Source organism: Patiria miniata, unplaced genomic scaffold, assembly GCF_015706575.1.
Source record: "Patiria miniata isolate m_02_andy unplaced genomic scaffold, ASM1570657v1 HiC_scaffold_29, whole genome shotgun sequence".
Lineage (NCBI taxonomy): Eukaryota > Metazoa > Echinodermata > Asteroidea > Valvatida > Asterinidae > Patiria > Patiria miniata.
In genome coordinates this window covers 1,189,836-1,215,788 of record NW_024037068.1, presented here as the reverse complement: position 1 = coordinate 1,215,788, position 25,953 = coordinate 1,189,836, and the positions used below count along the sequence as shown (strand labels likewise).

Sequence of the window (25,953 nt, the reverse complement as noted above, 5' to 3'; positions counted from 1 at the left end):
TACATTGTATATGATTGTGTAACTATCTCAATTTATTAAACTACTCTGTGGCAGGAAGAATAAACATTCTAATTCAAAATATAAATTATTTAAAATAAACGCGCAGTGAGAACGCGCGAGGGTGTAAATCGAATAAACGCGCCAACTGAAGAAGCCAGGATCGGTCAGGGCCCACATCAGACGGGTTCCGACACAAGCATGTGCTTTTTTCACTGATCTCTATATCTTTTCCCCCTCTGTGGCGACAAGCTTGTGTGGTTGTTTCTGCTGTCACGTGTGGTACCATACACTCAATCAACACGATCGATTTAGCGAAGAAAATGACGTTGGATGCGTGGTTGCGATGATGTTACATCCAGAACATCTTTGACGCTCGTCCAACAAACTGTCATAATTCTGAGTAGCTCAATTCATATGCGACGCTCTTCGGAGAATTAGACATCGATGATTGATTTTTTTTTTCTGAGAAAGAGTCAGACAAGCTGTTTGGCTGATTGCAATATGTCTTTCGGTGGTTTGAAGTGGTTGACTGTCGTGTTTACCGTGATATTGGTTTGGTCCGGCGAATGTTACGGAGTGAGCGAGTCCTGCGGGGAGTTGGCGCACCGCGTGGTGCGAGCTCTGGACGGGGCGCTGGGCTTCTTCGACCGGGAGTACGACAAGGTGAACCTGGACGCGGTGGTGGGAGTCCGAATGGCGCAAAGTAAGTCCAACAACGTCCGAGTGATGAGGGTGCATTTAAATAGGGGTGGTTTGGTAGTGCTGTGGTCAGTGGTCGAGACCGTTCCTGACAATTCCTCACAAGTCCAAAATCGAGTCACAAGCTGTTCCAATTAACTGTGCCTCATTTGTACATTGGTTTGTTATTGTTCATCCCTTAATGACTTGACTTGCGAAAGGAATTGTGAATTTCTTGAGACTGGAATTTTGATGGACTCGGCAACAAAACTTGTTTGGGTGGCTAAATCCAATGTTAATTATTTACGTATTTTCTGGATATATATATACCTTAATGCCAAATGTTCTTTCTTAACAAAAAGCCATGCTGCAACTGCAAATTCTGGATCATTGAGTTATAGGCTTACATGTTTCCAGTTTACGTTTTACGTTTCACCTCAGCACCACAGCCACTTTCTTGAAAACGCTTGATCCGCCACTGGCTGCATGTATATATTGAGGTATTTGACTGAGAAACTTGTCCAATAGAGGCCATCACCCATACTCTCTTATTCCCAAAGAATAAACCAGACAATTTTGAGTGAAAGTTATTCCAATTCTAGATTGAAATAGGGCCTACTTTGTAAAGATAATAAATTTAGCGGGAAACTGGAATCGAGTGAAAAAAACTCGATTTATTTTGATTGAACGAATTTCACAATCGTTTTGTAGGCTACTTTTAGCCCGATAGAATGAATTTTCACTCGAAAGGAGTGAATTCCCGCATTTGGAAATAAACGAGAAGTGTGAACTTGCAAGACTTATAAATTGTAACGCCGCTATGAAAGAGATCATTTTGACTTCGGGATGAGTAACTTTGAATTACTGCTGGTCAGATTAAGAAGTAAGCACTACCCCTACTTCTACTTTCGGACTGGCAAATCTGAACAAAAATAGTTGTTGAGCAGGTAATTTTGGCCAAGTCAAAATCTTTCATTTGAACGCCGACCCACTGCATCTCGTTATCTTGTCTGTTTTCGTGCCATCATCAATGAAAATTGGACAAGATAATGTCTTTCAGGGCTTCAGTAGTTGATAACGACTTGTGCTTCGCTGACAACGTCGGACAGAAACCCCATAAATCCTCTCAATTTGAAGATGTACCCTTTCTTTCTACTTGTCTTGTTATATACTGCATGTAGTTCTTTACGAGATAGTGGTCATTACGTTCCTTACACGATGCTATCGTGTTACGCCTGCCGGGATTTCTCACTCTTCTAGCAAAATGCATATCGACGTTTTTCCCCCTCCGACGCGGTATTTTAGCGAAACGCGAGCCTAATTCGATACGATGGAGTAAAATGGGAAGCTTGATGTACGAAACACGAAACCTGTCTCCCGGTTTGTCTTTAAGTTTTGCATTTTTAAGGGAAGCAAGATGCTTGTTTTGATAAATTCATATCTGGACGGAAACTATCTTGACAGATATGCCCGATATAAATTTTTTTTTTTACCGGAAATAGGGGCCTACTTAATTAATTGACTGTTTGAAAGTTTATATCAAAACAAATGTTTTCTTATATGTCAAACAAATGTTCTCTTATATGACTAGTTTTCTAATTTAAACAATGAGAAATTATTATACAAATTAGAAACAATTAGCCATTGTTCTTCTTTCAACAGTAACACACAATTAAATCCTCTCAAAATCAACCTGATATATGCTCTAGCCCGTAATTGTGCAAAGATGCAAAATATCACGGGCAAAATCATCTCCAATTTAAAATGACTCATGTTTCAAAATGTTAAGTTCGATGTTATTTGGTAAAACATAATACCAACTAATTTCATATCCGTGCCTTTCGGGGAGAGCTATATGGAAGAAAAGATTGGCAAGACAAAACCCACAAAAGTCAGATCGTGTTCTGCTCGGTAGAGCAAAAGTCCGCTCTATCTAGTAATTAGGTCATATAATTATGTGTAGGCCTACCACTTTTAGTTTCAATACATCTTTAGATGGAGAGTATTTAATCAAGTTAATTGATAACATATACTGAGTAAAATCCTGAGCAAAACCCTGATTTCTATCAGTTTCTACCTATAATGAAATCTGTATCCTGAGCAATTTACAATCGTGTGGGATTTAAGGGAGGTCCATTGTTAAAGTCATTATTATTGTTATTAACCCCTTCGCCTCCAAAAAATGAAACCCGCCCCTGATTTTTCCGGCTATTATATAGGCGTCATTTACACACCAGTAGTTTCGAAATTTCAAATTTTAACATTCTGACTTCGCTGAACAGAGACCTCATTTTCCAAATATCTCCGTCTCTACAAGCATTGCAATGTTGTCGTGTCACAGCCTTTACTTTACGCATCGTAAGCCCCCAAGGACCGTATAGCGTTTGGTTTTCCGCATCGGTGTATTGCATTTGTTTTCCTTCTTTCTCTCTTTTTACCGTCAACACGACCCAAACCCCCCACTCTAATCTCACGGAGAGAATGCCAACCCGACCCTGCGGCGGTGCGTTGATCCCTTCCGCTGCACCTTCCGCTAAATCTGCAACTAAAAACTCTTGCGGCCCCGGAGCTAGACCGAAGAGTTGGCGATCCTCCGCCGCTTATGGTTGTCTTATCCGTACACCCGCGCTCTCTTTCTCTCGCTCTGAAAGATAACTGTCCGTGCTATTCACACCGGAAAATAAATGTTCTTTTCTGAGATGGCTATTTAATTTTTTATTTGATGTACAATGTGTCCCCGAAAAAGCTGGCCCGGACAAATCAGCGCCCATATCTAAACAAATATTCATGTGAGGCTAATTTTTTGGGGGTGTTTTTTCATACTGTTGATCACACACGAACACGTTCCACATGCAAACAAGAAGTGACTACATGTATTCAAGGAGCAATGTTTAATTTCATCAGAATCAGATTTTATTTATGAACATTACAAATACATGTGTTATGAAAAAATAGACTTAGTCTCTATTTGTTTGCATGTGAAATGTGTTCGGTGTGATACAGGTTCGTGGTCTCACTCTCTCCACTAATTTACCAGCACAAGCTAATGCCGCAAACAAGTGTAAATTTCGATTTTATGGAGCTCTTACGTTTCTAGTCATGGCTTGAAAATGTTTCAATCAATTCAGTTTATATTTCCACAGGCAATAAACAACATCAAGAGCACGAAAAAACACCAACATAATTTATGTGAACTTGTTTAAGTCCCCACGTTAGGCAACCCTTCGCCTAATGTTAAGCCCGATTTACGGACACCTCCTTTCAAAAATAAATGAATAAATAAACACACCAAAATATGGGAATAAAATATATACATGTACTACACAGGGGCGATCAAAAAAATTACGATTTATGCAAATAAGGCACCCTTCCCAAAAGAATTTCAGGTGTCACGCCTTCTAAATATTATCTTTAAGGCTATTAAAATCTATCTGCCAAGTTTGGTGCTTTGGACCAGTCGGTCACGATTCCGAATATATGCCTCCTGACTATGGATGACTGGGAACATACATCATTAAGTCGAAGATTTATCAGGAGTAAAAAAATAGAAAGTGTTGAAGAGCATGGAGAGTATATCTTTAAGACATTGCTCTCTGAGAGAGATTTATTTTAGGAGTGAGCGGAACACTACTTCCATGGCGATGGAACACGGGACTAAATCAGGTTGATGAGTCGACTCGGGGCAAGCTTTTAACTCGGGGTACAAAATGGCGCTCTGAAAGGTATCGTTAGTGAATCTCTAAGGGTTTGTGCTTGTCCCTGAAGCTTGCATAAAACGATCATCGGGTACAGGATATATTGCCTTCGGTTTGCTGCTAAATTGATATTTTTAATGGCTCAAACGCAAAGGACATCGTTGTAATTTTATCGTTTTAAGCATTTTTGGATGGAAGCTGTTATTTCAAAGAATGTTTTGCCTCTAAGAACTGAGGGGTATAAGCAACTTCCAATTGTTTGTAATAAACCCTAGAAACCTTTTATTCAATTTAACAGGATTTCAATGTTGACAACGACGCAAATCAGTCAAGAAGCCTGCGATACAAATTTTTCGTAAAATACCAATTATTTAAAATACCAAGCTTGCTGTAAACGTTGTGACTTTGGCTTAAGAGAGATGTGAAGAAGTAATGCGTATAGGGCGAAATACATTTGGGTCAATGCCGGCCAGGCATAAAAAATATGAATATTATTGCGCGCATTTACACTGCACTGAATTGACTGATAAAATGTGATTGGTTTAGCGTTACCTTATGCCTACAGGCCAACTCCAAGCTGCACTCGCTGAGCTGGATGCGGCCAAGCCACCAGAGCTGAAGTCCTTGCAAGACGAGCTGCAGAAACTATCTGACCAGGCAGAGACCATCTGCGATCGGGCCATCCCTGTGGTCAAACGGCAATATCCCAAGGATTACAAAGGTGAGATACTGGACCCAATATCGAGCTGCTCTGCATTGCACAGAAATCTTCCAAGCACAGAAAATATTTGCAAGGGCCTATAATAGAATGTTATAATGCAGTTCTTGGAGTGCACAATAAAGGGGCCATGAAGTGAATTTTTCTTAGAAACATATTTCGTGCAACTTTCTACTCCTCTTAAAATGTACGAAAAATATTTGACATCCCTTTTTTGGTAAATATGATTGAAAAGTGGATTTAATTCTTCAAACATTAAAACAATAGTGTTTTTCCGTACAACTGAGGGCGCTATTGCTGTGATGTCATTTCAGGAAGACACTGTTCAGTTTAGGGGATTTCTGTTCAAATTTTGAACCCAAACATTTGATCATTGAAAACATCTTTAAGAAAAGTTTGCTCACTGGCTCTACATGCATGTACTGACGCAACGAGTCACCAAAGAACGTATGGTGCTAAAATAGCTGTAACATTGAGGTTTCTGCCTGAAATTACATCACAATTTTGCACATGAATATTGATATTCACTTTAGTATAATAACCCCAAAAGGCACAAAATACCCATGAAAATGGCGAAACAAAAATTTAAAATAAGGTCAAATGTGATATGAAGGTGCATTTTCAAGGACTGCAATAACAAAATTACATTGCATGGACCCTTTAATGTCCCATTCATCTTTATTTTCAATCTGCATATTGCCAATTTTCAAGGGTATTTCGAGGTCTCGTTGGTTTTGCTGCTCATGCGAATTTCCATATTCATATTCACTTCAGTGTTAAAGCCGTTTTTCGTGACAACGAAATAGCCAGTTGTGCCTATGAAAGTTTTGAACCCAAGCAGCTTAATATGACCTTTGACACTTTGTCAGTCAGAAAATAAATTGAAGGGATATCATGATAAACGAAAGAAAAATGGGTGGCAGCATAAAAGAGCCATGTGTAAAAACGCGAGAATGATTACATAAAATGATTATAAATTAATTTCATCAAAGTTGCATAACATGTGAATGAGATGAAATTCTATAATCTTAAGAAAAGCATATTTTAGTATGACTAAACACAACACTATCCACTAATCAGTCACTCGGTTTTATTTATTTTTGTACCCGTATACTGGGCGAATTTTTTTAGAGTAAGGGGAAAATCACAAAGGGTTTTTGCATAATGATGGCAAACTCTAACATCACGGTTGACATTTGGAAAGTTAAGAGGATGAATTCTAAAAGAGAAGGGCATTTGTCATGTTCAAGAACCACTCAGGAATGGCCTTTCAAGGCTACCGCACAATGCTTGCATCTTCCTTTTAAAGCATCCGTACAATATACAGCGCTTTTTCCCATTGATATTGGAGAATAATAATCCTATCAAAAGCTTATCCGTGTAATTAAAGGGGAAAAGACACTCAGAAGGGACGGTATTCGCCAGGCATTGAAAACAATACAGGTCCACGGTAACAGAAAGCCTCCGAGTTGAGGATTCGAGAATCATTTGTCTAAAGCAGATTCACTTCTCATAGGCCTATTCCAACATCCTTAGAAAAGCAATTGCAATTTTGTGTTGTTGACGACTTGACTATATATCACTAAAGCAGCCGAAAATTATGCAAGAACTAAGACCAAAAAAACGTCCGCTTCCAATTACATGGCATTTGAAAATAGGGTTGGTTGGAAGGGAATTTTGTCTTGGTGTACGATCATATGGAGGTGTCTACGTGTAGTCAAGGGTAAAAGGTAAAAAGGGTAAAAATTGATGATTTTCGGGTTTTGCCCTCATTTTTCCCAAAAATAATTAGGGTAGGGGCTGTCAAAATAAGATAGGTAGGGTAAACGGAAGCAGAACTATTATTTGTTTTGGCCTAAAACAACTGGAAGTAGTTGCCAAGATTTCAATTTTCCAAAATTTCGTTGATTTTTATCCCTGTAACTGGAAACTCGACATGCAAAAAAACCTTCGTAATATAGCATTTATCGATTCACAATCGGCTCAAATGACGCCAATAAAGATGGCGAGATGATAATTACATCGAAAGATATATCACTCTGTTTTTAATTAATTCCGTACTCAGAGAATTCTCTTTACTTTTCCAAGGTTTTAGTTTTGCAATTTACTCAGTATTAGGCAGTGTGTGAAATTTGCTAATATATTTGGGATAAAGTGCAGGTTGACACCCACATGAAACAAGACTATGAACAAAGACCGAACTAACTATTTATGGGATCCCGGAAAAAAAGGGTCAAACGCCCTTTTTTCGTTCCGTATGGAGAATCAGTTCACGGCCTCGATATCTTCTCCGTGCTACTGCAGCTGCTTGTCTGATGCAATTTGTGGTCCGTCCCCCGCTTGATGATAAAACCTAATCATCAGCATCAGGTGGGACGAGGCACGCGGACCGGCCCTGTATAAATGGGAAACATCAATTTGTCTCTTCGGCCGATCAACATTGTTAGTGAAAAGGGCTAAGTGAATGCACCTGCAGTGTCCGTTCGCGTATATTATCATTCTCCGCGACTGTTGCAGTTTATTAGTGTAGTGGCTTCGTTAGTGTCGAGCATAATATAGCTTTGGCATGGCGTATAAGGAAAGACCCGGTCACGTAATTTCCTCAGTACAAGGAAGGAAGGGCGGAAAGGCCTCCTTATTAAACATAATTACACACAGGTAACAATTATTATTGCCCACTTTTTCGAGTTCATAAGCGTGTTTTTACTTTTAAGACTCCTTGGGTGATTCTCTCAATAATTGTGTACAATTATTCATTCCCATGGTTCCTCCCGCATATTGGAGAATTCTGTCTCCCGGAAAAAAATCCACCAAGCCTCTTCATTCAACACAGCGTTGTTTTAGCAATACATGTCTTTTCTCAAATAAGCGGAAACTAAAGACGAATCCAGGAACAGCGATCAAGAAGCGGCTGAAGCATTGTGTCAGTTGTACGAAGCTACTGCCCCTTGACAAATTATCTGAACAATAGCTAGCACAATGCTATCGCCATTGAAGGGGGCCTCCGTGACAGATGTGACCGCGTGCCCGGATTGGTTTATAGAGCATGCAATTTCAAGACTATGAAGCTTTAAAAATGAAGAAAAAGGTTTCCTCGCCGGATCATAAATTAGCCATTTTAATCATTTTGGTCTTTATGTTTATTCTGTTTTACCCACACTGTTTTTTCCCCTCAAAGTTGGTGTATACGTGCTTGTTGGGTGTGGCACTTGAAAATAGATTTTCAAATCGAATCAATAATTTTCTAGCATTACATTAGTTATGAGCGTGGCCAATATGACATCGCACGAAGAAAATCGGCCCACGACAAGTGATTAATTAATTAATCTCAACTTTTAAAATTAAGAGCGGGACGCTCCTAAGTTCGTTCTGAATAGTGTGCACAATTTGTGAACTGAAGCGCGCCATTTAAAAACCACATTTTAAAACTGTATAAAGGCCTGCAAAAACAAACATACACATTTATTTGTTACAGGACATTATATTCCTTTAAATTTCGTTCGGACAATAAAATCAAATTTTATAAAAGCACGTGTATACAAACTTTGAAAGAAAATATTTGACGTTTAGTGACAAAATATTCCCGTACGACAAAAGAAAAATTTATAAATTTAAAAACTGTCAATAAATGTACATGTTTGTAATTGTTGATTGTAACTCACATGCAATATAATGAAATGTTTAAAGCATTCACAATGACGCGTATCGAAGGTAGCAACATAATAAAAAGCCCCTCTCCTTCCAGATTTAGGCCTGCTCATCAGCGGCGATTTCTGGAATGCTGGGAGTACGGCGGAGAAGCGGCAGACGGACCGGTCTCTGGGCAGTGCCCCACGGCAAGACGAGGGATGGGAACCCCTGAGCGAACCGCTGACAGATCGGTGCATCAGCCAGCTCCTCGGAACAAAGTCAGTATTCAATCTATGTTGCTTCCTACTCACCAAATGATCAAATTGTTCTTATTTCCAGGAAGTGTTTTCAGAAAGGGACTTAAGTAGCGTAAATGAGTGGGGAAGTCTCGCAACCTGACGTTCACTTTTGTGTTAATGCCTTAATTGTTTACCAGGCCTGCAGCCGACGTAGGCGGGGTGGGTTAGTGGGGGTGAGGTGGGCGTTGATTGTTGGGGTAAAAAAAGTCCCAGCACATAGTATTACATGGCCCCACTTTTAGCAGTCAATCGTATATTAATAACTGACAAAATAAAATAAAAACCGTGGACCTTATAACTTTCAATGGTTCAAAATAAAGATTTCTAGCAGTTGTGCCATTGATACACCATTTCTTTCAGTAAAAAGTTCACTTTTAGTAAGAAAAATCCAACTTCCTTTGTAAAAAAAGTTCCAACACTCCCACCAGGCTGTCTGTGGACGTGGTAATCAATACACACTAGTCTAGCCACAGACTCTTCTGTCTATCATTATCAAATGGTGTCAAACCATTTAAAGTGGCCACCACAATAGGAGGGGTTTTGCCAGACTGCGGGACTCCGGCTCATACAGATAAAATGAATTTTTTTAAACCGGTGGTTGGAACACATTTAGCGGCCTTCGTAAAAAAAATGCTTCCTGTCATTTATTATACAGAACCGAGCCGTGCAGCATCACATCGTTTTGCTGGCTTGCGATGACGCCTCGAGGCTACCGTAGCTACTCGCTTAGCCACCAGGTCCTGTACCTCACAGTGGGATCAATGGTAAATTCATATTACAAATGACTTCATTTTCCTGCATAGGGCTGTTTTCTAAACCCTGGCATCATCTCCGTCTCCGGCTCCAGCCCCATATCCAAACATCATGAATGAAGCCAGAGACGCACACAAAGCCGGGGTTTGGAAAACGGCATGGCTACTAATTTCCAATGGACGGCACATTATTGTGAACGAATGAGGGCGGTGTTACATCGGCATATTCTGGGCCGGTTTATCGAACTCTACTTCAATGTAAACTTGATTCCTCTTTCTTGTTTTTAACCCCAAAATAACGTCTTTGGGGTGACCGGACCCCATTCAAACTATAGCATATTGGTACTGATGTAATCAACATATGGGCTCCATTAACGATACATTGTCTTCTTTTTTATTCAAAAACAAAAAAAACTTATTTATTTTCTGTACGCTGCACATTCGGATGCGGATTTCGAGTGTCCCTGATGCAGACTTTGGAGAAAGATGAGACTCACCCAAAATGGCGCATGCTGGAATAACTTCCCATAACAAAGAGAATAACGGTAACAAACTGAGCGAGCCTGGTTGGTATATGGAGTGAAGAGAATCGTGATTGGCTTATTTACTATTTTATATGCACGCGAAGTAGCTTGCCTGAAGAGGGCGTACGTTGTGGTGCCTTCCCGCTAAGGCGCGTGTTCGCCCGTTCCCATCGCCCTTACCCAAGGACGCTGGTGAGCGCTAATTTTTTTGAGCTTTTATTTGATAAATTCTGTATAAACAGTGACCTGGGGCCAGTCACATGCGAAGGAATAAGAGATTTTTGAGCGTGCAAACATTAGCTTGAAAATGTAGCAAAAAAATTGAAAAAGACCAGACGTGTTTGCTGCCACCAAGCGTCTCAAAAGTCTCCCATTGACCAATCCGTTTGGCTCCGCCCACTGAGTACGTGGACAACAATGGATGCGCTTGTCCAATGCCACAGTGCATGCTGGAGCCGTGCGCATTGAATTCACTTAAAATGTAATTATTTTTTCATTCATTCGTCATTGCTTCCAAATCATTTTTAAATTTGCTCTGTCTGTAAATATTTCATAGCGATTTACATCTTCCCCCACTTCTTTTTCTCGAGATGGGCTGTGAGTCTCACATGATAAAGCGACTCCATACCCCTGATGAGACTGACAGAACAGGCGGGTCGATGCTGGACTCACTCACGGACGGTTTCTGCTCTGACGTCTTGAGGGAGGCAGAGGCGACGGCTGGAGAAGGGTACCCGACTGGAAGTCAAGATCTCTTCATGGAACAAGGTATTGGTGCAGACAATTAAATGTCATGGTCAACAATGATTAATACCCTCGCTTCAATCAATCCGGGGAGGAAAAAAAATCATCAGCACTACCAAAGCGTTTGAATCATCTATCAAATTTAAGCTTATGTAATCCTCTTTTACTTTCTGTTCATTTTGTTTTGGTACTTACTAATGACTTTGGGGTGATCGCCCCTAACGGTAGCTCTGAAGCCCTTCGCCATTTTGAAAAAATTATCCCTCCACCCCATGTCAAAATAGAGCGACATAAAAATGTATACAAGTTGAAAACCCGGATTGGACCTTCCAGTGCTACGAACCCTTAAACGGAAGGGTATCAAAACTCTCTACTTAGGGAGATACATTCTAAATAAGTTACACTTTAGCCTAAAATCGTTACCACCGTCATGAACCACACATGATGATATTTTTTCCGATGAAAATCTGAGGAAACATTTGTGTTTCTGGACACGAAACCTCTCCGAAACCAGCGATGCCACACATGTAGGCTTGTCCCCCCCCCCAAAAAAAAATACGGGGAACATAACCATTTCACATGACTGTATCATGCGTGAGCATAATAATCTATGTGAGAAATCATGATCATCCTATCCTAACACGATACTTAAAGCCTATGAACTTTGGGCAAACCAAAGACTCTTTTTTAAGACTTTAATATGCCAATTTGTATTGGCAGATTAATTTTTTTATTAAAGTGTGTGCATTGACGTTGTCTTTTGTACCTGGAGTCAAAAACTACAATATAGAAACGATACATCGGCACATAGATAAAACGAGTCAGCGATGCACAAGGTTGCCATGGCATCTGCTGTGCTACAGGCAATGTGGTCAGGAAATTTTGAAGTGTAAATTTGGAAAGCGTGTATAGTTGTGATCTTGATTATTAAAATCGCCGTCAAATCAAATTTATACATTTCTTCTGTACCTTCAGTGCTTCTGTGTGGCCTGAAGGGATACGAGGACTTCTTCCGGTTGCCATGGTTACAGGCTGTGCTCAGCTGGCAGGATGCAAGTGGCTGCTTCAAAAATGATGTCTACCGCCCTCATGCGTCTGACGTGGATCTCGGTAAATCCTGCGGAACCAAAAAATAATTTGTGTGATAACTGATTTTGGACATTAGAAATGACGCTACAAGGCGTCATGTCATGTGTATTCTGTGTAGGGCTAAGCACAATTTGACAACGGGGTCTCCTTGGGATCTTGAAAGGAACTTTAATTCCCAGATTTTTGAACCAGAAAATAATCGATATGTTACTGAAGCTGGGACTTAAAGCCAACAGGTGGCGCTCTGACAAGTCTGTCCTTATAAATAAAACGTTATGGTGACTCGCACAAGATTACAACAGATTCTACGAACTTCAACATAGTAAACGATTATGTATTCATGGTTGTATAGTGCTTTCAACTGGCTGCCCAACTTGCTGCGTTTGTTTATAGTGTAAATCGAGGACACACAAGTGTAACATATCATCGGTGAATCGAGGACAGCTAGGAACCAAATCGAGGACGACCTCGATTGGAAAACGTGTACAAAACCAATGAGAGCTGTTGCGAGTACAAACAAAGGAAAGGGGAAAACAAATAAATATCCTCGATTTACACCATAAACAAACGTGGGTGCACGGGTGGGGGTGTCAGCTTATGTTTAGGAGAGGGGGTCCCAATCTCCAGGTCGTTGACATTTAGTGTGATTGAAAACGTACTAAACGCCCAGCAGCTAATATAGTGCGCCCTCGCAGACAGTTAACGCTGGAAGATCACTGATCACGAGCGTCTCGAAGAAAGCCTAAGATATGTCAGACTGTTTCAATACAATTCCGAAATTTGTTAATAACACTTTTTTTTCATAGATGATCCGAAGAATGCCGATGTGTCTGGTCACGTCAGGATAAGAAGACGAGAAAATGAAGTTAGCGGTAAGCCTTGAGTGATAAAAGATGAGCTGAGATAAAAAGAGACTCGAGTCCCGCCAACAATTAATTATGTTCCCATCCCCGTCACCAATAGTGCGAACGTAAGAGGGCGCTAAACAGGTTAACGGCATCGTACACGAGACAATTTTGCTACTACTAAAATAATATGATCGAGAATTTTTAAAAAGGAAACATGGTAAGTTGGCTGACATTGTGGCACTGTGAAAATGAAGGGAATCTAGTCCATAACTAACCTTTATGCCATCAGCCTGGGGTTTGGTCAGTATCAAATCAGGGCATAAATGATTATAGTGCGCATGCGCAAGGTATACCGCCCCTAGAGTGGTAACAGACATTTTGATGGACAATTTGAAAAAAGGGTGATAACACCCAAAAAGCTGCCACCGCTGCAATGCTATCACATATTTTCCAACTCTGGAGGTGTATACCTTGCCAAGAATCGCTATGACGATTATTCCCCTCATTTGATACCGGTGACCAACATTTTGGACTGAGGCTGATGGCCTACTTAGTCGCACAACTAACCTTAGTCGCTGGCTCATTTTGTTTGAAATTTTTCTGCTTTTTGTGAACAAAACGTGCCGGGATATGCCAGTTGACGTTGTTTAGTTCTTCATGCTTACCTGTTCAACTATTTTTTCACTGTCCTTTCCTTTTCTTAATCTACGTCATTAATGAAAGTAAAATAAAACGACGTCAATTCCGACCGACCGCATAGGCACGTAACAATTCTCTGAGGTAAATACATTTTGTATAATGAGCCGACGATATTTATCTGCGGCTGCAGGTAGTCATGCATGGTTGCCATGGATACATGTCCCATTATTTTTAGAAAAAATACGGGTATGGCCTGGCACGATTGTTAACAATGGTGGAAGTCATTGTCTAAACTGACATAATGTCGTGCCAGGGTTATTGGACGAGAACTCGTTCTCCCGAGCGCCCAATATGAACTGTTAAAAAAATAATGCTGCGTCATTGGACAGCTACAGAGCTTTAAAGGCAAATTTTTCGGAGAGAATTATTTGACACAGTTTCTCTCTTTATAGAAATTAAAAATAAAACAAAATTTAAACGAACAAAGATCATTTTTCTCTCTGCTTTCTTTTTAGTCTTTCAAAAATACTGTTTTGTGTGTGATGTATTTGGCTTAATGCTTGAAATGCACTAACAGCTTTTGTGTCAGAAGTGGGACGGACTGGTGATTGTATTCGGAAATTAAACTATAAAACAAAATCGAAATTGAATAAGGTTAAGACTATGCCTTAAAGATCAAGAGCAATTAACACACAACATGTCAGTGACGGGATTCCAAATTGAAGCAATGTCAGTTGATAAATACAATAGGCTAATGTTCATGTTCTGTGCCAAATTTCCGAAAAAGCAGAAAGTATTATTGAGCTAATTTATTTCCCGAACGAAAATTAACGGACAGCTCAGCCACTTGACTTTATCATTATGGTTGATATCTTTCGTCGCTTAACCATTTATTTCGCTGTTAACATATTTACGGAAATCGTTCGTTGTGCATGCGTCAGTTGTCAACCGAAACAAAATCCTCCATAGCAATGAATCATAAAGAAAAAAAATGAAATACATACTTCAGTAAAAAGTTGGATTTAACTTAAAACAATAAAATTAAGAAAATGTTTGGTTTGTAAAATAGAAAAAACCAAACAACAACAACTTCTCGCGAGATTCAAGCCGCCCGAAGCGCTTGATTCGGTGCAGCATTTTAAAAACCTGATATAGATTCGGAATATATATATATATATATGTTGCAATTCCGTGCTATAGCCGTTGACAAATATGTTACGGCTTCCGTGAAAATAGCCACAAAGACCACTGGTATACAGTAGGCCTCATCCTTTTTGCATTGACTTAATAATGATTTCCTTCTCCTTTTTTCCTTTCAAGGGACTGGTTGTCTGATGCACAAGACGGCAGTGGGCACGGGGTTCCTGTCAATTTACCTACGGATGCTGATAGATACCATGGCGACGGGAGAAACTGTGACAAACTGCCTTTGAACTATTTCCTGGCCCGCAACAATGGGCATTGTTCGTACAACAATCCACTCGGAAGACGTTGAAGAAATAATTAGGCCATAGTAAAACTGAGATTTGCAATCTCATGCGAGGATTGGTTAATCCACTTATAAATATTTAAATTAATATGTTTCGCATGTTTGTTTAGAAGTCCATTTTGCCTGTGTGGTTTATATTTATGACTTTTTTTTATAATTAATGTCTTATATGCGTCATTTTGTGACACTGGAAAGCACATGAGTTTTATCAAACTCAAACTATACCTTAACTGAATATTCATGGTATTGCTACTAAAGAAAATGAATCTTGGAAAAAAATCGGAGGCAAATGACAAAATAAAATGATGAATGATATCATTCTTTAATTTTTTTGAAACAGAAATTACGAAATTGGGTAGCGGAGGGAGGGGTCGTTGTCTGAGTATCACCCGTTATCCACGGAGCCAAGTCTCCTGTATAACGTCTGATATGTCTAAACATGCTGATATAGCCTATGCACTAAAAGGCGCGCAGAAGCCAGTCAGAATTGGAGTACTAAAATTGTGATTTCATTCCCAAATCAGGACTAAAACTGTGATTGGTCAATTCGAATGCAATGTTTTTGAACAACAGCCGGGCGCGTGTCGCGTATAATACAGAGAGCGTGACCACAACCTTTGTTGCCGTGTCTAGCGGGTTTTTTTTTTTTTATCCATGTCTAGACGCGACAACAGGTGAATGTACGAACACCCGACAAAGAAAGCGCCCGCAGATTGGTCAAAATCTAGAGGTCAAGATGCGGTTGTCTTGCATAATTGATCAGCAAATCTGTTCAAAAATTATAGAACATGGCGAAAGACTGAAGGGGTGGGGGTCTAGCGCTAATATCAGATTTGAGATTGGTTTTCATCGTGGTAAAAATGAAACTTCAATTGTGTTATACTTGAAGATAATTATCCTGTCTTCTTTTCAAGATGACTACAGGACAGACGGCAAAACTTCACAAAATTTCACTAAGGCTTCAGGTCAGATACATGTACTTTGCCGGAGGTGAGGGTAGGGGGGGGGGGAGTTGCGCCTGTATACTGCTTATTCATTTTGTTGACAGAAATACTTCGGCAAACAGGAGGTGGGTTTAGTAATTATACTGCCGTCCTTCCCCTTGTCATACCGAAAGGGATACAGCTTCTATACAGAGAACAAAGTATGGTAATAACCAGTGGGGGTTACGAGGTCACATATGTAGTTTATGTAAACGCAGTAATTTACACGTTACGTAGTTTAATTGCCTTAAAGCGAGGTGAAAGCTATCATTATAGAAATAGAGTAATCTCACTGGGTCTGATTGTGCGTGTTTTGTTCCATAATCCCGACAACTCATTTCCGTTGTCTCAGTCGATTTGGTCCCTTGTGTACCCCGTCAGGGTTTGGTCTTGCACGCGGAAAATGTCAGCTAGTATTATCTTGTGTTATAAAGCTTGCAGGTTCACAGAGTGTTATGACGGCATGTGTTTTAAACTTCTCCACTACAAATAAAAAAGGAAAAGAGGGAGATGTGTCCCAAACAAAGTCAAAAATTATTGTATTTTATTTAAAAAAAACGTATAGGTAGCAGGTGAAATTGCTGGATATGTAGTCTAAACGCAGCAATTTACACGTCACATGCACATATATTAGTGGTATACATGTACATACCAAACCTATGGGTTGGTTACTTGAATTTATGGGTTGGTCTCATAAACAGCGCCCCCTAATGTCAAATGTCGAATTTTCTGAAGCCCCCTCCCAAAAAAACCTGCCCACTTCCTGACACCCCACTGCAGAAACGTATAAGTAATGGACACAATAGGATGGCACTATGAGAAGTGGGTAAACTGTGTACTTACCCAACTTTACCCAGCCCAGATAGCGCACCCTGTACATACATGCCGAAAAAAGTTAGTGTCTGGTTACAGTTCATAATATCTGCGTTTCTTAGGCACAATGAGGACCTTCTAATAGGATAAATAACAAACTGGGGGAATTTCAAGGTTTGGATGAGTCGCATCCTGGTCAAAATTCCCGCAAAATTAGGAATATATAGCTTAAAACGTAGTGCATATTAAAAACAATATATATTTTTCAAAGACGAGTGTACAGTTCAGTGTGTTTTGTTGTTTGTTTTTGTTTTTTGTTTATTCTTTTGTCCATAAGTCGGTTGCAGGGGATCCACAAAGGTATTTTCTTTTTGTTATAACGCAACAGCATATGGATTTGTAACATTGACATGCAGTTTGTTAGAAAAAACACATTTCAATAATCACCATGCAAGCGATGTTAAAAAACAGAATTTTAAAAACCCAGCTCCAGTGATTAGCTTCTCTACATTTCTCACATATCAGATTGTCTCATATTGGATACCCCACGAGTCTTGTAATAGGCCTACCTGCTGATTTTGCCGATGACAAGGCGTTAAAAATCAGTTGGATGAGAAAAACATATTACAGTGGCCTTGTCAAAAAAAAAACCCCACAACGATTGTCTGTGTACATGATGAAATATGACTACTTTTACATAATTGGCATTTTCTTAGCAACCCAAAGAGCTATTTACATGATTTTTCAGTGTCTGAAAGAACAAGCTCTCGGCTTCACCCCGATACCCAAAACATAAAAAACCACCGATCCCTTTGTTTTTAAAAGGCAAATGTTTTAGGGTTGCATTTTTGGGGGTCACCCTGCATAGCGATGCATCACACACTTTTCGTAATCTTGGAAAATTAATAAATCCGCAGCAAGCTGCTCATTGATTAATTAAAATGACCTGAAGTATTGAAATCACAAAACGTACTCGTGTGTCTCTTGCTTTGTAAGCTACTGTTTTCATGTCATTTTACCGTTGAGAAAATCCCTCCGTATCGAAACATCAGGCCCTACACTTCGTTTTGATTTCGTAATCTTGACATTTCATAATCAGAAAAAGCTGTAATGAGCTTCCTTTTTTCAAAACACTCAAGAACCCGGTCGGGGCCGGAAACTGAACGCTCGTCGGATCACCCCGGAGGCTTGTTGTACAATGCCTCTCAAGGAGCTGCGGAGGAGGTCTAGGGCGGACCCAGAACACAATTCTTTTTTTTTTAGGGGGGAGGGATGTCCCCCCCTAAAAAAAAAAAAAAAAAAAAATGGGGGGGGGGGGGACCTGGCCCCCGTTCCCCCAAGATCCATCGTAAGGGGAGGTGACGCTATACTTCGGCAGCGTATCTAAGAGCGTCTGATACCTCTTATTTCTTTGAACTCTCATTTGATGTACAGTGGAACGTCGCTATAGCGAATACCGCTATACCGAACATTCGGCTAGAACATCAGCCTTGGCTCCCACTTTTTGTGTACAAAACGTACCGAACATTGTTGTTGGAATTAAATGTCAACAGGAGAGCGACAGATGGCTATTATTAAAAACTGTGTAATTACATAATTCACAAGTTGCACGCGTTCGAAGTCGTCTTCTAGTAACTACCAGGACGTACTTGGTGAAGTTCTGCTACGGAAGTGAAAATATTAAGACAAGTTTGGCGGCTCCGCGCGTGGTTTGTAAATGCAACTACACATTAACAATGAGTAAAACAGGGCGCCACTAATGTGAAAATCGCTTTACCGAACGATCGCTCGTTTTACAGAAGAAATCTTTAAGACTGATTAATGGTTCTAGTTTTAAGGATCACTCTGCCCCGCTATTTGTTAAGTTAACACCTTATCTGTATATGATCTTTATAAATATAAATTGTGTGCTCTAATGTATAATTTGAAAAAAACATACTGCCCTTGAATATTAAATCGTTTTTTGTAATGAACACGGATATTCATCATTACGACACGAGGTCGTCAAATAAGCTTCATCTTAATAAAGTTAGAACATCCCTACACCTCTCAACTGTACGACACCAGGGGCCCCTCCTTTGGAATAAAATTCGATCTCTCTGCCCAATGACCTCAATTAGAGCATGTAAATTGTATTATAAAAAACTACTTCTCACTACGGCTAATATCAATGGTGATTAAGAGCAAAATTATTACTTTATTGCCAAGTAAAATTATTAACCACACATTTTAAGCCAAGGATGGTAAATTTACTTCAAGTAACTTATTCTTTTTTGTAAAGTTTTGCATGAGCTCGTGAATTTAATGTAATCACATATTATTGATATATCCTATGATTATTCATGAATTGTATAACTACATGTATTCTTTGTGAAGGGGGCAGACCTAGTACAAGCTTCGGCTTCTTGTCTGGCCTCCCCATACTATTATTTCAAAGTTTCGTTAAAATGTTTACCTGATGTATATTATTCAACTTAATTACCTTATAGTATGGAAATAAACCTAAAACCTGAAAACCTGAAACCTGAATCGCTATAACGAACAATTTCTGTGGATCCCACGATGTTCGCTATAGCGACGTTCCACTATATTTTGTATATTATACAATTTGACCACGCCCAACTCGGGGTTTAGCCTTCCTCTCACGACCCATGCGAAAGAATAGGACGTATCTTTTTTTGTACCAGGTGAGCTACCCACAATGCTTTGCTTCTCCCGTGTTGACATTTTTTGTTCAACAGGCTGATAGCGGTCCCAGCACCTTGGATTATTGGGACGAGCGAAGTGTAGATGGGAATTCATGATTAAGGGGGCGGGGGTATATCACTCGAGACCCCGCCCACCTCTTCCATCGCCCGTGGCTCCACGCGAAAAATAATCCCAAGGTTTGGTGAACTCCCAAGATTCAGTGGACAGATGTTGCACAGGAGCCCCTGCGAAGCTGCGTCCCACCTCCTCCATCAAGCCTGCCAATTTCAATATTAAACCTAGACATTATTTCAATTCATTAATTGTGTTCACAAGTCACAAGCCTTTATGCGTTAACCCTGCACTGTTAAAATATGTCATGAGTTCTCAGTTTCCCTTCGTTGAAATCTTCCGTTTTTATAACTGACCAGCTCCATGAACTTATGCACTGTCATTGAATTTCTTCGAAAAACAACAATGTCCCGCCAAGTGAAACGAGCCGTGCGTCGAGCTATACATGAAATTAATTTTGAAATCAGCGACTCGTGTGAAAGATAACGAGTCAGGGTGGAAGGAGATGAAATGCCACACACTGCACGCGACGCATTTCTCACTGTTCACGTTTCAGCCGGGGGAGTCAAGATGAAGCTCGCCACCATTAAGCTTAAAATGAGCCTTTATATAGAGACCGAAGTGAGGCATGCGTCTGGTTCACTCCCGTAGCTTAATAAGTGCGTGAAGAAAAGACATTCAGCTCGCGAACCGGCGTGTGACTCACCTGGGCCCAATTTCTTGGCTCTGCTTACCGTTGGCTAAAAATCCCTGCTTACTGTAGCAGGAAATCGTGTGCTGCCGGTAATTGTATTTCTCGGATTCACGAGGATTTGTTGCTTATGCGCATGCGTACATCTCGTAACTAACGATTCTGTGCTTACAGCGTTAGCACAGAATTTCTCTGCTAGCGCGGTTAGCACAAACAAATTGTGATCGTAAGCACCATATTATATGGTTAGAAGAGCTATGAATTTGGCCCTGGTGAATGAGCGTCACAAAGAACGAACTGCTGAGTCCAACAGGCCTTATTTAAGATACAAAATAATAAAAGAAGAAAGAAAAAAAAAAAAAAAGAAGGGAAAAGAATGTGTGTATTATTTTGTCCTGGCATCAAATGAAATCATCGGCACCTCACTAACGCCTACCACGACTGTTCAATCTTCACAGCTCATGGTCAACGATGCGGCACAATATCCGTAACAACATGAAGACAATAATGTCGGCGTACTCCAGCCAAAGCTAAATTGACTTAATTTCCCTCCGTCGTGAATGACATCAAAAACGTACCGAAAATCCTTGTGAAATGTCTTGCGTAGGTAGTTCTTTTACCAGCTGTTGCTTCGTAATTACAATTGGTATTAAATCACGATTGAAGGGCAGCAAAGGCTATCGTATCCGGAAATACTTCATTTGATTTCAAAATTCAAAATTGAACATGTTTCGCTCTCCGTTGAGTTAAGGGAAGACAGTCTTGTAGCCACAGAATCTAAAGAGCCAAAACCGAACTTTTCATAAGAATTCCTAAACAAAACTATTAACATGTAATGAAACATCTAACACAATACCATAATTCCAACTGTGCAGAGTTCTTTTCTTGAATACACGAAACAACTTTGTACACATCACAAATGCAACTCCGATTTTTGAACATTGATAGAGACTAATACTTGAAAATGTACGGCAGAATCTTTCGCGCAGGTTCCATAACAAAGGTGCGGACTCCTTTTTTTCCATGCGCTGTTCCCGTCTTACTGTGATATCCTATCCTCCCTCCGGAATGATGACGTCAGAGAAAATATTCGTGGAGAGCTACCTCAATGTATCTCGTGGATCCTATATTGATGTGGTTATTAAAAGCGCTCCAAAATCATACAAGCTCATAACAGGAACATGTTATTATTGTAGGCTTGATTAATGTAGGCTTAAATATTTTCATTAGTAAGCTTAACCCATAGACAAAGAAAATACTTCGTAAACTTGGGTTGAAGTGTGCATGATTAGAATCTTAAGGTATTTGGTAAGTAAGAACATTTTGTATATCTTTGGAATTTATTTGTTTTATCTTTGAGTATATGAATATATTTCCAAGCCCACATTTTGGTATAATGTGGCTTCCGTTATTAGCGGATATTCCACCTTATACAAGGATGATGCAAGGTACAGCCAGCAGTTGCATGCGTGAGCTGTTTAGGGGGGGGGGGGGAAGCAGCACAAAGCATCAACAGCAACATTTTGTAGCCTGTCAACTAAAACCTGCGTTCCCTAACCTTTACCTAAAGCTAGGTCTCTGGATCTGCTAAATGATTTACTTGTAACATTCACGGTGTTCACATTCACTCAAGCGAAACGAGGTGATTATTAACTATAAATTACCCACGCCAATTTCAATCAATCATGCGTGAGAGGGAACACCCATGCTGTGAACAAAATTCCAAGACAGATCATCAAGAAGGTATCTTCTAGGCAGACCGAAGATAAGATTGAGCAAAAATGATGACATAATAAAATCAAACACAATGAAGACCAAAGTGGAAGCTAGACTGTTCTGAAGGCTGAGTCGGAAGACTGTTGATTCAAGTGTGGGTTATCAGTGACTCCTCCGTGTGCTTATCATGTGATGATGACAGAATGAGCTGATTGGCTAAGAATGCAGACGGCCGCGTATAAGCATCAGGCATCTGCGTGAGTTACTTGTCAGTTAGCAATGGAGCGTCTACAGATCACCACGATTGGTACGGGACAAAACACCACAGATGTAGCGTTGACGGGAGGTGAATTCGCTGACGACGTTGAAAGGCGCCATGTCTTCGGGACAGTCCTATCTGCCGTCTTTTTGTTGATCATAATTGTCCTGTCCATTCTTGGGAACATAGCTGTGATCATGGCCGTGCTGAAGACCCCTCGATTGCGAGAGAAAACATCCAGTATATTTCTGATTAACTTAAGCATGACGGATCTGTCCAATGCAACTTTGGTCATGCCTAGCACTCTGGTGTCACTCATTGCAGGCCAGTGGCCATTTGGGATGTTTTGGTGCTACGCCCAATGTGCCTTCAACTACTGGTTTATCATCGTATCCATGTTGACTCTTGCCATGATCAGCATTGACGGGTTTTACGCTGTCATTCACCCGCTGCATTACATGAACATAATCACGCCAAAAGTGACCAAAATCGGCATCTGCTACGCGTGGTTCCAGGGGTGTGTGTTTGCGCTGATTCCAGCCATCTACCGCTGGGTCGTCTACGATTACTGGGAGGTGGTGTGCGCCATCGATTGGGACAGCTACAGTCAGGACGGGGCGCTGACGTACGTCATCGTGGCATTTGTTGTATGCTTTCTGATTCCTGGCATTGTGATGACCTATTGCTACACGAGGATTTGCCGTGTTGCGAGGCAGAAGGCAGCGGCGGCACCGGCGGAGCGCGGCGGGAAAAACGCCCGTAAACTCATCAACGACAAGCGGGTAATTCAGAGCTTGGCCCTGATCGTGGCTATCTTCTTCCTCTGCATGACGCCTTTCTGTGTCACCAAACTCATCAAGATCTTCACCAGCACCAGTGCCTTGCCGCCCTATCTCTATCTGGTGTCCTCCTGGTTCGGCTATCTCGCCAGCGCCACTAACCCCTTCGTCTACGCCATATTTCGGCGGGACTTTCGCCGGGCGTTTGCCAATCTCTTCTGCCGGGGTCGGATATTCCCAGGGTTTGCCACGTCATCCCAAGACGCTACCATCCGCATGAGCAATACGGAGCACAGAAGGCGAACACAGGTCCAAAACAATGATACCAACACGGTGACACAACTTACAGAGCGAATTGAATTTCAGTCATAGCACCTTCTTACACCATGCCTGCATGGGGCAAGCAAGATAATGGTCCACATTTTATCTACCACTGACGATTATACTGGATGGGAATTTGGCCACACCAAAAATATATATAAAAACAAGCCTACGTTCTACTATAGACAGATCACTTTGATGCTACATCATGCACTGACAAGAACAATAGTTCTCAATGTTCCCGTAACCGTAATACCTTTTGTTGTTTTCCTTCTTTGTTTGACTCAATGTACAGCTAACTGTTAGAAGACACGTCACAATGCACCAAATTGCCTTTTTTGAAAGGTGTTTCTGCCGATCAATTTTCAAAACAATGCGTTGGTAATTTGGTGATTTAGTTATCGTGAACGTACATGTATGGCTTTACAATAGAGGACAGACACACAAAGGGAGACTGAACAAAAGATCCCTTCGATCCTCGAGCTTTGTGCATGCTTTTGTTGAAAACGGTCCTCCTATTCTTCTATACGCTGTGTCTGATCTGTTGGCCTCATGGCGTGGTGCACGTATCAATATTCACAGTTTTGTGCCATGTGTCTGCGCATCGGTTGAGCGAGTTTTAATAACAATCTAATGTCACAAAGTGTTTATGTCATCGTTCTGTTACAACTGGAGGACGTAACATCCGAACCAATGTCGCACTATCCATTTAGTTTTAAGTAAGCTCCCAAACTTCCATATATTTGGTATGTTTGTTTGTTTATTAAGACACAATCGTAAACGTAATAACTCAGGCGTAAACATTATGGAAAATTCATGTATTTGGATATCATTTGTGAATTATGTGACACTTACCTTAGTAAGCTTTTGTAACTTCGAAAACCAAAGATTCCATGTGGATGCACAAAATGAATTCTACACTATTGCATAATATTGTCTTGAAATGTCTTTGCTGCTTAATCGTTTGAAGAATAAAAATGCGACACTCTTTTTAATTCAAGTTTTTTCACGAGTAACTTTTTTACAACGCCCATACTATTTCCAAACACAGACGCAACTTAGGTCATTACACTGTAAAAAAAAAGTTAGGCACAATTAGTTGATAATTCGACCAATGCTGGTCGAATTATCAACTGCCTACAACAGCGAATTCTTCCCAATAGTTTGACAGTTTTTACCCTATGCAACACAATATGAGGTACTTTCATACCAATACTGGGTAAATTACAATGCGCAACAGTGTTTTATCCAACCCTTTTTACTTCAAAGAATCATAAAAGCATAGTAAACCGACCTCAGATTTTTTTTTCAAACTGATGTGTCACCGAAGATGACAACTTGTTCATGTATTGCTCAAGGAATAGCATCAAAGAACTAAAGGTCCACATCCTGCTAGGGAACTTTGCTCTCCCTTCCCATAATCATAGTTTGGAAGGGGCAAAATGAGCTCTTTATTGTTAAAAATGCACTGAGTGCCCCCTCCAGGTAAAAAGAGAATTCTCCAAGTGCCCCTGCAAATTGCATCCCAGTAACATGCGTCACTTTTACAGCACTTTCAGGTGGAAATTTTCATTAGAATTATAGCCCTCAGTACCCTCCAGTGACGCGTAGTTGAAAGTAAAGGCTAGTCGTGTCCAGGGGCGGCGGAACCGGGGGGGGGGGGGATGGGCCCCCCCCCCCCCAGATTTTCCCAAGTGCCCCTTTTTGCGGCCATAAATGTGCCCCCTCGAGCATTAAAGTGCCCCCTCGAGATAAAACAAAAGTGCCCTTAAAGTATCTTACTATTTCTTAGAAGTTACCATTTCCGCATAATGGTATAGATTTTTTTGATATAAACGAGGAATATGAAAACCAAGTCCCAAAACCCATACAATAGGCCCTGAAAATGGGCACATAATGCATATTTAGCATATAATCATTGATTTTACGGAGGCCAAGTGTCCGGCGAAAAAAACGTGTCGACATTTCAGCACGGGTTTGCAAGTGCCCCTTTTTGGTGATGCCCCCCCCCTCCCCAGTTTCAAACCCGTTCCGCCGCCGCTGGTCGTGTCTTTAATGAATTGAAAATAATTTGCAGGATTTTAAAAGGCACTTATTATCAGTGTTTTGCAAGCATGCAGAAATAAGACTTAGCACGGATTAGGCAACATGCAACCGACCGCACCGTTCCACATTGATCGCTCTGAATGCTTTTCTTCGAGTACACATTATTTGCCATTTGATCTTAATTCAGTTATTTATCCTAATCACCGAAGAAAAAAAAAACAATCACAAAGCTCTTTTTTGGGGTTCCGAGGCAACTTTCGCTTGATGATGGTTCTAACGTTTTAGGGGGTTGGGGAATGATTTTTGAAGACCAAATTTCCAGTGAAATTAAAGGATTGAGATATATGTTTGACTGTAAAAGGTATGTCTTATGATTGTGTTGATTGTGATGGCCGTGTGTAATAGAGCGCGGCGAGCTGAGCCCCCTCTCGCGCAGGCCCGTTTCGTAGGCCCTAGGCACCAGTGTTCCGAAGAATGGAG

General features: G+C 40.6%; 2 protein-coding genes across 2 annotated transcripts; both read left to right on the top strand.

Annotated features, from left to right (window-relative positions):
* The first annotated feature begins 232 nt into the window (after positions 1-232).
* Positions 233-17,171, top strand: LOC119736000 (UPF0764 protein C16orf89 homolog). The gene is made up of 8 exons (XM_038209986.1): positions 233-703; positions 4,939-5,094; positions 8,837-8,999; positions 9,676-9,784; positions 10,887-11,064; positions 12,016-12,150; positions 12,936-13,001; positions 14,937-17,171. Exons 1-8 carry the CDS (start codon positions 445-447, stop codon positions 15,047-15,049), a joined length of 1,179 nt encoding a protein of 392 aa, XP_038065914.1. The 5' UTR covers positions 233-444; the 3' UTR covers positions 15,050-17,171.
* A 4,864-nt stretch (positions 17,172-22,035) lies between these two features.
* LOC119735999 (octopamine receptor 1-like) lies at positions 22,036-24,473 on the top strand. Its single transcript, XM_038209985.1, has one exon. The coding sequence runs from the start codon at positions 22,348-22,350 to the stop codon at positions 23,476-23,478; it is 1,131 nt and encodes a 376-aa protein (XP_038065913.1). The 5' UTR covers positions 22,036-22,347; the 3' UTR covers positions 23,479-24,473.
* The last annotated feature ends 1,480 nt before the right edge of the window (positions 24,474-25,953 follow it).

Bases quoted from the DNA above. Each gene is read 5' to 3' on its own strand.
- LOC119736000 (XM_038209986.1), top strand. From the start codon at position 445: ATGATTGATTTTTTTTTTCTGAGAAAGAGTCAGACAAGCTGTTTGGCT. The intron at 11,065-12,015 runs GTATTGGTGCAG...CTGTACCTTCAG, and splicing joins AGATCTCTTCATGGAACAAG to TGCTTCTGTGTGGCCTGAAG. The intron at 12,151-12,935 runs GTAAATCCTGCG...TTTTTTTCATAG, and splicing joins TGCGTCTGACGTGGATCTCG to ATGATCCGAAGAATGCCGAT.
- LOC119735999 (XM_038209985.1), top strand. From the start codon at position 22,348: ATGGAGCGTCTACAGATCACCACGATTGGTACGGGACAAAACACCACA.